At 34.5% G+C, this 12,295-nt stretch overlaps 1 protein-coding gene across 3 annotated transcripts; it reads right to left on the bottom strand.

Annotated features, from left to right (window-relative positions):
• Positions 1-890: 890 nt before the first annotated feature.
• Positions 891-10,879, bottom strand: LOC129872236 (phytyl ester synthase 2, chloroplastic-like). 3 transcript variants are annotated; one of them, XM_055947145.1, is made up of 14 exons: positions 10,439-10,879; positions 10,107-10,158; positions 9,875-9,930; positions 9,107-9,265; positions 8,921-9,025; positions 7,042-7,148; positions 6,598-6,719; positions 6,248-6,356; positions 5,158-5,288; positions 4,166-4,535; positions 3,205-3,318; positions 2,399-2,484; positions 1,307-1,416; positions 891-1,234 (listed from the first exon to the last, which is right to left on the bottom strand). In XM_055947145.1, exons 1-14 carry the CDS (start codon positions 10,797-10,799, stop codon positions 1,044-1,046), a joined length of 2,073 nt encoding a protein of 690 aa, XP_055803120.1. In that variant the 5' UTR covers positions 10,800-10,879; the 3' UTR covers positions 891-1,043. The 3 variants fall into 3 exon arrangements, with proteins under 3 accessions (XP_055803120.1, XP_055803121.1, XP_055803122.1); XM_055947146.1 differs by lacking the exon at positions 8,921-9,025; XM_055947147.1 differs by lacking the exons at positions 891-1,234; positions 2,399-2,484 and having other exon boundaries at positions 1,386-1,416.
• Positions 10,880-12,295: the final 1,416 nt, after the last annotated feature.

Consider the following 12,295-nt stretch of genomic DNA (forward strand, 5'->3'; position numbering starts at 1 on the left):
AGTTATGGAGAATATATATTAATAATTTTGACTAGTTATTTATAGTTGCATGCATGCATGCATGCATGGATGTTTGTTAGCAAAGTAATTAATGCGAAAGTGATAGTAACTAGTTATGCTTTCAATTATGGAGCAGAGAAGTGAGTAAAAGAAGTAACCAGGTGGGTTGTCTTTATTAAATATGCATGATCAACTACTTAATTCATTCTCTGCAGTGGATTACATATATTTATTCTGCTCTGTCCTCTACCCCCAACAAAGTAACCATTCTGTTGAGCTTCAAAACCAACCCCATTAAATTTCCCCCTTATAATAACAAAATAAAAACCATTCCTAACTTGCTCATTCTTCTGATTTCCTATATTGCGCAATGTATACACTAGTAGTAGTTCTGAAATTCCTTAGTCTGCAACACAACAACAACTTCCACAATAGGAAAATCAATTATCAAATAAGTATTATGTTGTTAACCACATCCCATATATATGTACTACCACTTTCATTCTTAAAGGTACATGTAATATTAGCATTAGAATTGGTTTTGACCGACTTCATAATCACGTTACTATACTTTGGACGACCGATCAAGGGACCACTTCCACCTAAATGTCTTTTGCCTAATCAGTTTTGGTCTCTTTTTTCCTTTTATTTCTATAGCTAACAATTAATCGATGGTATTACGTGTTTTGGGGCATTATTAAAGTACCGATTAAACTTAATTCATGTTATATATGTGTGGCTTTCACTTCTCAAATAACAATAATAATAGAGGATGAGGGCCTACGTCAAATATCAGCCTTATGACTAGATGAGTAACTGAGTGCACTATTCACATGCCACACTAATGTAAAGATTGATCAACTCGCTGCGAAATGCTATACGCTTTATAGTAGTAAAAAAATACCAGGTCGAGTAAAGAGTTTATAAATCAATCAAGCATAGCTTCTTAACAATATTATTATTTTCTCTTCTTATAAAGAAGGAAGGTGCGCATTTAATCCCATGATATATAAGAAGAGAATTAAATATGTGAAAAATAAGTACTACAGATCAAAGGTGGGAACTTCAGAATCAAAGCCATGGCTAGCCTGGTAAGAGAGGCGGGCCATTATGTTCCTATAAGGATCATTCTCTCTTTTATCCTTCAGGTAATCAATGCATCTCTCAACCTCAGACTTCACTTCCAAGTATAATTCATGTGCTTTCTCCCTGTTTTTAAGTTCCTCCTTCCTCCCTGCAAATATCAAGTAAAAGGTCATCAAAGATCCATGGTTACGTGAATACATTGAAATACTTCAGGAATTACCTTCTGTTTCAATTGGCTTGCCAAAGTAGAAGTAAAAACGGCCAGGAATTTTTGGAAGAATAATTGGAAGATGTACATCTTGGTTTGAAACCTCTCCTTCAGTGTCATATCTATGTTCACATACAAGACAGCATTCTTCTGTGAATTAACTGTCACTGAACTAAATGGTTTGCAAAGTGAACGAAAATAAATAGAAAACAAAAACTAACTGTAAATAAGAGACAAGTAAAATCAACTATCTTGGCCAGACCGCCAAAGTAAAAAATTTGACCAACTTGTACAAAGTCCTCCTTAGGGCAGATTTTTGCACAACTGACTTCCTTAGCCTATCTTTCTTCAATATTAATGTTCTATGCTAAGATGTAACATTTTCATTCATAAATTAAAGTGTCAAATAGGTGCTATCCATTAGGAGCACCACTTTGACAAGCTAAGTACATGTTAGGTTTTCAATATTAAAAGACATTTCTAGTCTTCTAGCAAGACGACACAGATCACCATGGATTTCCAGCCTGCGTGCAGCAAATAAACTTCCAAGTATTAAAGATAGGTCCATTGGTTAATACAACATAGAGCCTGTTTGGATGAACTTACTTTAAGTAACTTATAAGTTGAAAGCTGCTTATAAGTTTTTTTAAAAAAAGTGGGTGCAACCCAACTTATTTTTTGACTTATAAGCAGCTTTCAACTTATAAGCTGCTTAAAATAAGTCCATCCAAACAAATCCAATTATTAATTGGTGCTTATTTTAAGCACAAAATGACTTTAAGTTGGCCAGCCAAACACTCAAAAAAGCTGAAAACAGCTTATAAGTAACTTATAAGCCAATCCAAACGGGCTCTTAGGCGTGATTGGTAAAAGAAGTCACAATTACTCTTTAGTTCTGAAAAATTCATCAAACCACTCTTCTATTTGCTAATACTATTACTAATCTTTTATATATTATTCTTCTGGAAAACAAAACATTTCCCACTCTCCAACCAAACACTGGAAAACATTTTTCAGGAAAACCTTTATAGTGAAATATGACTTCCACGCCATACCAAAACACACTCTAAGTCGGATAAACTAAGGAAAGAACAAACTCAATACCTTAACTTCTCCACCTCACCAGTTAACTCCTCTATGAGAGCCTTGAGAAACGGAACCTTCATCATGTCATCATAATCGAGGAGCATCTGATTGAAATATTGATGAGTGAACAAGAGGATGAATTTGTGATACAGAAGTTGCTATTTCCTCCAATAAGGAAAACTATCTCAATGTTAATCACAGCAAATTTAGAATAACAGCCGGTCATAGAAAAGCATTATTGTTTAATTGTTTCTTAAGGAAAGAGCAGTGGGGTAGTCAACATAAAAGCAAAAGAGCATTTTCTCCATGCTCCAAATTGAGGTTTGGGGGGACGTATTAGTAGATGAGAGTCTTTTTATAATGAGCAAAATATCAGCAGCCAAATAATGGCTAAATTTTCTGCTTACAGGATTTGTTTATTAGAATCTACTTATGGTAGTTATTAGACAAGTTTTAATATATCCATTTGAGAAAAAATAAAATTCCCCCTTTCAAACCATCTGAATTAGATAACCTCAGCACTTGAAAAAACCTAAATGATTCAGTTCAACTATTAAAACACTGTTAGCGAACTGAAGCCACAAGCTGTTCTGTCCCATCACACCTGATCCATTCAGGTAAAAGTTAAAATAATGATTTTCATCTTGTTGTCATAAGTATTCAACAATGCTTTAAGCAATTGATTTTATATTTGTATTTCTTAATGTATTTATGCATTCCAAAAAAAAAAAAACTCAACTTTTGTAGTGAAACTGATCCATATGTTGGTTGCATCTTCTGATTAAATGTTTTCAAAAACAAAATCTGTTAGCTCGTGAGGCTACCTGGCCAAAATCATCTTCTCCCACTGTACCAAATGGTATAATTTTTGCTCCAAATCTAGCTGCCATCCTGACAAATTCAGACTGTTCTGGCCAGAACAATTTATACTCCTCCCCCTGAAGATAGAAGACCAGATTATTAGAAGATCAGCATGCTTTTATCTTCTGCTTATTGGGTAAATAATAACCTTATTCAACATTTAGAACTGGAAGGATTACTGCTATTGTTCCAAGTCCATCTCGCCATACTTGAGCAAATATCTTTCAGCAACTTATTTCAGTACTTAACTTTGGCCTTATATGCTAGATATACACTTCGTATCAAACTTTCCTTAGAACCACAGACAACAAATACATAGCATATTGAGAAATCAACAGGTTGTAAATTTCAATTTTGTTTCATTAATATGAGAATGACCATTTAATTCAACATTTTGTGATGGGCCTGGACATACAAAGTAAATTAGTACATATATACATGTAAAATCCAATTCTTACAGATGCGAGATTCAATTTTCAAACTGCATTGTTAAATTTCCTATCATAATAAATATCTTCAGATCATGCATATATGCCAGAGAGACTTGTATCTTTATGAACAAGATAAACTGATCATACATATGACATATTAATTAGACTAAAGTTGAGCCTAAGATCCAAAATCAATTTGATCTGGTGGACAGTGCAGTACAAATTTGACCTTAGGTTTTAAAGAAACAAAAGGTTAGTGATCAACTCATTAAATGTTTCACATGACTTTATGTTTCAAGTGGAGAAGAAAAAAATCATACGAGTTAATCACAAACTTTTTAAGAAATGAAACCCTTAGATTCTTAAAACAAAATATAGAATTCTTTTTGAAGGTAACATTAGTCGTATCTAATATTGACTGCACTAAAGTCCGTAAATACAGAAATATTTTGAGAAGAGCATTTTTTAGCAAGATGCTTTAACTAGAAAATACCTTCCGATGAAGAGCTTCCCGCATGCCCCCAGGGTACAGCAAGACATGGGATTTTGATGATAAAAGTTTATAAAAGTTAGTTGCCGACACGGGAACTGCACCCATAAACCGGTAATCATCATACATTGATAACACAGGCATTAATCCCTCTCTTTGTCTCTTAAACATCAATGGATGTGCTATGCCTCGCAGGACAATCTTATGTTCATTCCACAAATGAGACACCAACGGAACTAGTTCAAGTCCAAGCATCATGTGGTAACCAACAAGTAAGACTGGGCCTTCAGAAGGAATTCCAGTCAGACCCCGAACAATATCCCCATTCTCAAGAGTTGATATCATCACGGGGTTGAAGGCAACTTCCATCCACCTGTGTTTTAATCAGTCACACAAGAAATAACGATCAAATAAACTCGCAGTATTTGTGTTTTTATCAAATGAACCAAGTACACATAAATGGCAGATGCAGAAGAGTTGATTCACTAAGCCAAATAAGAGCTTCTGATTAGCTTAATCCTAGTTAATAGTCCAAAGGTAGCATCTTATATAGAGAATCAAGACAGCCAACAAATACATTGTCAGCATGGAACCTCCTTAACTAGATACCATACCTATGCACATAGAGCACACTGTAAATGACCAGGAAGCAAATTATGCATCTCTACAATCCCCTACCGACTGGTTAGTGGTTAGGGTTTAGAATATAATTAAATAATAAGAGTGTGTTTTCTCTTACAGTTTAAGCTTTTAGATGAGAGGTCACACACTTCAATATGGTATCAGAGCAGAGCAGAGTTCTGAGATCAAATCTCACCTCCATCTGTTATAAAAATGAATTTCCACGTGCTTTGGCCCATGATAAAAGAGTCAGGCCCTCATGCGAGAATATAATTAAATAATAAAAGTGTGTTCTCTCTAACAGCTTAAGCTTTTAGATGAGATGGTCACACACTTCCATAGTTAGTGTGTTCCAACATCGAGCAGGACAATACCTGTATGGTTGATACACACTGTCAAACTCAGAAGTGCTTGGTGGCACAAAATCTCTAACGTAATCAAGGTGTCTTCCACGTCGATAAAAATTGGCACCCGTTATGACAGTTACCAAATTGAAGTCTGCTTCCTGCACAAAAACTTCAACTTATCATATACCCCAGAAAAGATGTTTTTGCATAAGTTTCGATATGAATGCTTTAAAAGCTGGAGTATTATCTTTGTGGGGACCCGAAGTAACCAGTTCTACTTATGCAGCACAAAGAGCATACATGTAGGCTATTGGAGGACTATAACATATTGTATACATTGCCATGGGTACTGAATCTTTCTGTAGGAAGTAAGGCATGTAATATGCCGCTGTGTGACATTGTTGTGGAATCATATTGACAGAGTAATTCTGTTGGAAGGCAACACTTGCACTTTTTATCTTCAATCTTGTCAAAGATAAAAAATAAGTAAACAAGTGCTATATCAAGACTGTAGCATACCTGATATCCTAACCTACAGCAGATAATAGAAAATGAGAGTAAGCTATAAACTTCAGCTTGTATGCAAACTGCATGGATGATTCCAAGTTGGAAGAGTGCAGTGAATATCCCAATTATCAAGAACATAAAATGAATGACAAGGACCTACATTTGCCTAAGAAACTAGAAAGCACACAACTGCCAGCAAACTGAAAGTTCTATCATCTTACCTCACTATGCCCATAACTGATCCTTGAGGTCCCATCTCCTACTTCACTTATTCCTAAGCCTATTCAGTCACTAAGGGACGCATTCTTTTCTCCATTTACTAAAAGGAACTTTCTTTTTCTTGTTTTGCTTTTTTTGCCATTGAATAAACCTCAATGAGACTTCAGGCACAGAGTTTTGGAAAAAATCTATCTATATTTGATGCATAGTCTAAGCAAGATGTTCTCTGATTTGTTTAGTTGTTTGTTGACAGAGATTATTCTAAAGAAAGTCCTTGAACTATTACCATTTGCATAAGCAGTTATGAATATGGTATAGGGCAAAAGTAATTTGTGGAAAGTTGGAAAGAGGAATTGGGTCTCAAAGGGTTTAGAAAAGAAGAACAGCCTACCAGGAGAAGGGCATGCCCACTGTTATTAAATCTCCGGATCTCACAGTTTGGAAGCATCTTGCGAAGCTTCTCAGATTCCTCTAGGCTGGGTATCAAGTGATCCTTTCCACTGCATAGCAATATAACTCTTAGTCACACACAGTGACATTCGCAAAAGCTAACCTGAACTGGATATTGCTCAAAATGTCCAGAATAAGAAAAGAATGCAACAATTCTAGTTTACATTAATAAACTTCTGGTAAAGATGACAAAAGAGAGAAAATCAATTATCTCCGGGGAGGGCGGAGGCGTTTAAAAATCTCTCTTTCATCAAATTTTACCAATGACACACTGGAACTCTGAAGAATTACCTCGAGAGTACCAGAGTCTGAGCTCTGACAGCATGGAGGCGAGACCTGACAAAAGATGCGGCTGATTTGAGCATCTTCAGCCTCCAGATAAGTGTTTCTACAGGTAAAACATCAGCCAGCACCTGCGACCTTTTTCATCATTTTCTTGCTCAAACTGACAACAAGAAGAAACTCCAACTGAAAATATCAACTAATAATGGTTGTCTAAGTTTAAAGTCTTCGAAACTATTGAAGTGTCAAAGCTAAAGTGGGGAAGGAAGATATCAACATGGATAGACATGGTGAATAAAAGGGAATCTCATCAATGCTAAGAAGATGCCACAAAGAATAAATTGATGAAAATGTCCAAATGCAACATTTCTTTTCTAGGGTGACCAAGCTTTAAGAGTAAGAGGGATGACTTTCACAACTTAACATAATGAGTTTAAGATTTTAGGACCTTACAGATAAATAGGATGAAAATGCTACATCACCACGAAATAACTCTGCTACTGCTTGTTGCAAAGGGTGTCCGCTGCCAGGAATTGCCACTGCCACCCTTGCAGGAACCCCTAATCATTGTAATTGAATCAGTTGTCAATTTTCATCTAAAAGTTAACCACAAAGTAAACTCAGTTAACCAATTTAAGCAAGAAGTATCCACTGAAGTTATTTAGTTCCAATCAACAACTACGACTCAATCCCAAGCAAGTTGGTCAGCTATATGAATCATCACTCTTCATGACTCATGTCACTCCATTTTGAGCACTTCACAGCCCAATATTAAGGAGGGATTTAGTACCAATGAACATGATAACTAAAACTACAAGATGTAAATTTATTCGTGCAAGCGTTAAAAGAACAAGTGATGATGTATTAACATTACTAACCAGATGCATATGAACAAATACATATACTTTATCAAGAGAAGTTTAAAAGACAGGTTGTAATAACAAGAAGGGGTGTTTTGCTAGATCTATTGCTTTTTAAAGAATTATGCATACAACTACGACTCAATCCCAAGCAAGTTGGTCAGCTATATGAATCATCACTCTTCATGACTCATGTCACTCCATTTTGAGCACTTCACAGCCCAATATTAAGGAGGGATTTAGTACCAATGAACATGATAACTAAAACTACAAGATGTAAATTTATTCGTGCAAGCGTTAAAAGAACAAGTGATGATGTATTAACATTACTAACCAGATGCATATGAACAAATACATATACTTTATCAAGAGAAGTTTAAAAGACAGGTTGTAATAACAAGAAGGGGTGTTTTGCTAGATCTATTGCTTTTTAAAGAATTATGCATACAACTACGACTCAATCCCAAGCAAGTTGGTCAGCTATATGAATCATCACTCTTCATGACTCATGTCACTCCATTTTGAGCACTTCACAGCCCAATATTAAGGAGGGATTTAGTACCAATGAACATGATAACTAAAACTACAAGATGTAAATTTATTCGTGCAAGCGTTAAAAGAACAAGTGATGATGTATTAACATTACTAACCAGATGCATATGAACAAATACATATACTTTATCAAGAGAAGTTTAAAAGACAGGTTGTAATAACAAGAAGGGGTGTTTTGCTAGATCTATTGCTTTTTAAAGAATTATGCATACAGCAAACAGAGCTAAATGATTTGTTCAATATTGGGATTAAGTTCTTCAAGTTGTTGTTTTTTCTGGCTCAGCAGTCAAATTGTTCAAGTTGAATGAAAGTTTGTGGTGCAAGTTAGAAACAAACAAGACCAGAATAAGTTGCTGCACACTTTGAATAAGTATGTATTGTCTCAACAGATACACACATCTTTTGGAGAAAGATACAATGTGAAGTATGAGATGTGTGATTATACATAGTGAAGTAAATAGGCAAGTAAACATCTTAATTAGTGACTGGAGAGCATGTTTCCTCCTACAACCTATAAAAGCAACTCATACAATTCTAGTCAACAAGATTTCTCATAAAAAGATTCCAGAAGAAATAATATTCCTGAGGCTAGGATCATTCATCTACCAAACCAAACAGTTCACATTTCATATAGTGTTGTAATCAACTAGATACGGGAAAAGCGACTCTTTTTGGTAGATTTCGGGAAAAATGAGTTTGAGGATATTTTTTAAAAGTTAAACTTTTTCTGAAAAAATCATTGAAACAAACAGTTTTAATAAAAACTCAAAACAAACTTAGTTTCTGGAAACTTCAAACAAATACTACCAAAATATACAACTAAGAGTTGTTAGCAGTTATCATACTGCTAGTTTAACAAGGAAAAGTTCCATGTACTTAAACTATTATACTCATCAATCAGAGGATGAAGGTACAATAACCTGTCGTCACACTTAACAGTTTAACCATGCTTGGATGGAGGTGCTCAGGAATCACTTCTGACAACGTTATCAGATTTTCCAGCTGAGATTCACGTAGACGCGTGGCTGAGACACATCTTTGCAATAAGAACTATGAAATGACTCAAGCAATATAAAATTTTCTCGTATAATGACATGCTTTTGAACCTGGGTTTGCCAAAATCAGTGCAAGATCAATATGAGGATTACGAGCAGCAACAGCAAGCGCTAGGCATCCCCCAAAAGATTCTCCAAGAAGATAGATGGGACGTCTTGGTGCATGGTGATGCTCTGATCTAACCGTTGCTTCAACCAGGTACACCAGGTCTGAAGGAGAGTTAATGGGTAGTATATCTGACTGTTACTTTCATTTCAAATGATAAAACCAGCACACACAAGTTCAAAAAACTGCTTAAGATGAAACAGGACAGGTTTTTCTAGTTACATTGTTCTAACTTAAAAGTGGACACAAGTTATATTACTCATTACAAAGAAAGGCGAAAAAGCAAAAAGCACAAGATATCAGGGCATGGACATTTCGTGTTAATGTTTAAAGAGAAACTGCATGGCTTTTGCAAATGCACAGCTTGCTCAGTTGGTATTCTTGTCCCATTTGTTAGGTGATTCATAATTATCTCATTCGCTGAATCTAAAAGGATCTTTTTCACAAATTACATAAGATCTGTATATGTTATGCAACACTAGGAAAGAAAATTTGATTGCAGTATATGATAATAGTAGTAATACATCCTCAGATCATCACTTCTGAATTTCGATGTGAAATTATAAAATGGGACAAAATTTAGGGACAACAGCACGTACTACTATTTCCACTCTTTAAAATATTTGATGTTTGGTTTCCATCTATTAAAATTCAAGCAGTCAAGCAAGCAATTTTTGCCTAAGAACACAACAGGGAGATGGACAAGGAGAGACCTGAGAATGATGTTCGATCGGTAACTGGAACATGGAGACACCATATATTGAAGATCCTTCACGTATGGAAAGCACCACCCAAAAAGCAAAAAAGAAGAAGAAGAAGAAGAAGATAACTTAACAGTATTTTTTGGTCTAGTACAACACAAACATCTTAAGGACAATAGTAGTGCTGAAAATCAAATATTTTAAATTCGGACATTGTGCCGAAAATTTCAATTAACAAACTTACCTTCCAAGTCTTTTGTGATGCTTTATAAGGCCAAGTCCAACACCATCAATCCCTGCAATGTTCCGAGTAAATAAAACTAGCTTAATTAACTTACAGATTAGTTAGTTAGATCACTGTATGAACAGTTCATAAACGTTGATACAAAGAAGGGTATCTGTCTAGCATGTAAGCCTATCAATATTTGCACTATAGCTTTGTTCACGAACAATCAGTTACAAACTTTGCCATTACAGCTAGTTGAGAGGATCTTACAGATGGCTTTTTGTGCTATATTGTCCATTCATTGAATATATATAGAAAAATGAGTAAAGTTGCTGTTCCAATTAAATCACCTGGTAAGTAGAGCAATAGAGGCGAGTCTTTCATAGGAGCAGCGCACTCCAAGGGCGAAAACCAACGTGGTGGCCCACCGTCGGATCCGGAGGCAATCATATCCTTGCTCCATTCCATGTAATCTTTCATAATCAAAGTAGTTGGTTGCTCTAGCTTGGTGGAGTCAGTTATGGAGTTGCTCCACATCGGTACTGTTGGCGGTTGCTGGTCGATGGATGCAGCTGATCTCCCAGTAGTTGCAGTTGCAGTTGCAGATGCAATTTTGAATCTGGCGGAGGTGAAGCGGAGGCATGAGTTCCGATATTGGAGAAACGGCGAAACACCGGCCGACTTGTAAGTGCCAGTGGAAATAGCCGCCATGGACAAAAATCAAAATGCCTTTCGCTTTTGCAATATGTAAAAGAAAGCTCATCTTCCTTCTCACTTTTATACTCATTTTACTTTTTCGTTCATAAATAAACAATCATAAAACCAAAACAATAATATCTACAGACATCCTCTGGACCCCAGGGATGGTGACGACTGCCGATATAAATTTTGAATTTATTTTTTAAAAAATCATTTGTAATATATACAAATTATTATAGTATAATTTAGAACATTATACAATTAAAAAAATAAAAATCTTGAACTCATAAATATTACTCTCTTTAGTCCATCCCCCCAAAAAGGCGAAAGGGATTTTTTCTTGATTGCACAAGCTGGCCAGCAAAATTTCCATTCCCTATTTGATATTGTTTCATCCTAGCTCGATTCAATTCCTACTGAATGCACGTCAATGAGACTTTTATAAGGAATCGGAGAAATATATGATGATATTTTTCTGGACATTCCCAAAGAAAAATACATACTATTTCTTTCTTTCTATCGAATTGATATTACATTACTATAATTAAAAATAATTTAATTTTAAAATTCTCTTTTTATTATCAATGAAATGATTAACAACCACATAAATATTTAAAAATTATTTTAAATTATAATTTTTTCTAAAAAAAAATTAAATATCATGTTAAATCAAACTATGTCGCATGAAATGAGAAAGGGAGTAAATTCTAGCTCCATTTCTCTTCACCCAACTAAAGTAAAAGCCAGCCATCCACATGTTTATTGTTAAGTGAGTATGAGTAATTAATGTGGCTGGAGGGATGGTACAGGAAGAGAGACATGGGACTGGGGAGGATAGCAGAATTCAGTAAGAACATGTCTAGTTATTGCATGTCACGTTATTTTTACCTTTAAAAAAAATGAGTATTAACAATATTCTTGATTAAAGCAACACAAATTTTGCCTCGATTAACTTGCGTTTAGATATTAATAAGTGATTATTTTGATATTTATAAATTTATATTTTATATTAAATTTTATAAAAAAAAACTCATGTTAAATGTAAAAAGATTGTTGTATCATGTAAAATAATTTTATTAAAGAATAACTAATTATTATTATTATTGACTAGCATATTTGTATAAAATTATATGTATTTGAAAAATTGAAATTAAAAAAAATATTTATTTATAAGAGAAGATGAAAATATGTAATTTATCAATATGGTGCTTTAGGACATTCTAATGTTTTGTTTATGAATTATAATTTATTCATTTGGTAAGATTAGGTAAAAATTGAGGAAATTTTGTCAAATTGAATATCCAATAAAACTTCAATTTTATATTATTTATAATTCATATCATGACAAACGATAGCTTATCTGCTTGATAATGAGGCGAAGATGTTGTCTATTTTGCCCACACACTGATAAATATCAGATCTAGCTTTTGATATATGGAAAAAAAAAAAGGAGCATGTGATAACACATTCTTGTTCAAAATTTGCTAGTAATAGATATTTAGCATAAG

Source organism: Solanum dulcamara, chromosome 11, assembly GCF_947179165.1.
Source record: "Solanum dulcamara chromosome 11, daSolDulc1.2, whole genome shotgun sequence".
Classification (NCBI taxonomy): domain Eukaryota; kingdom Viridiplantae; phylum Streptophyta; class Magnoliopsida; order Solanales; family Solanaceae; genus Solanum; species Solanum dulcamara.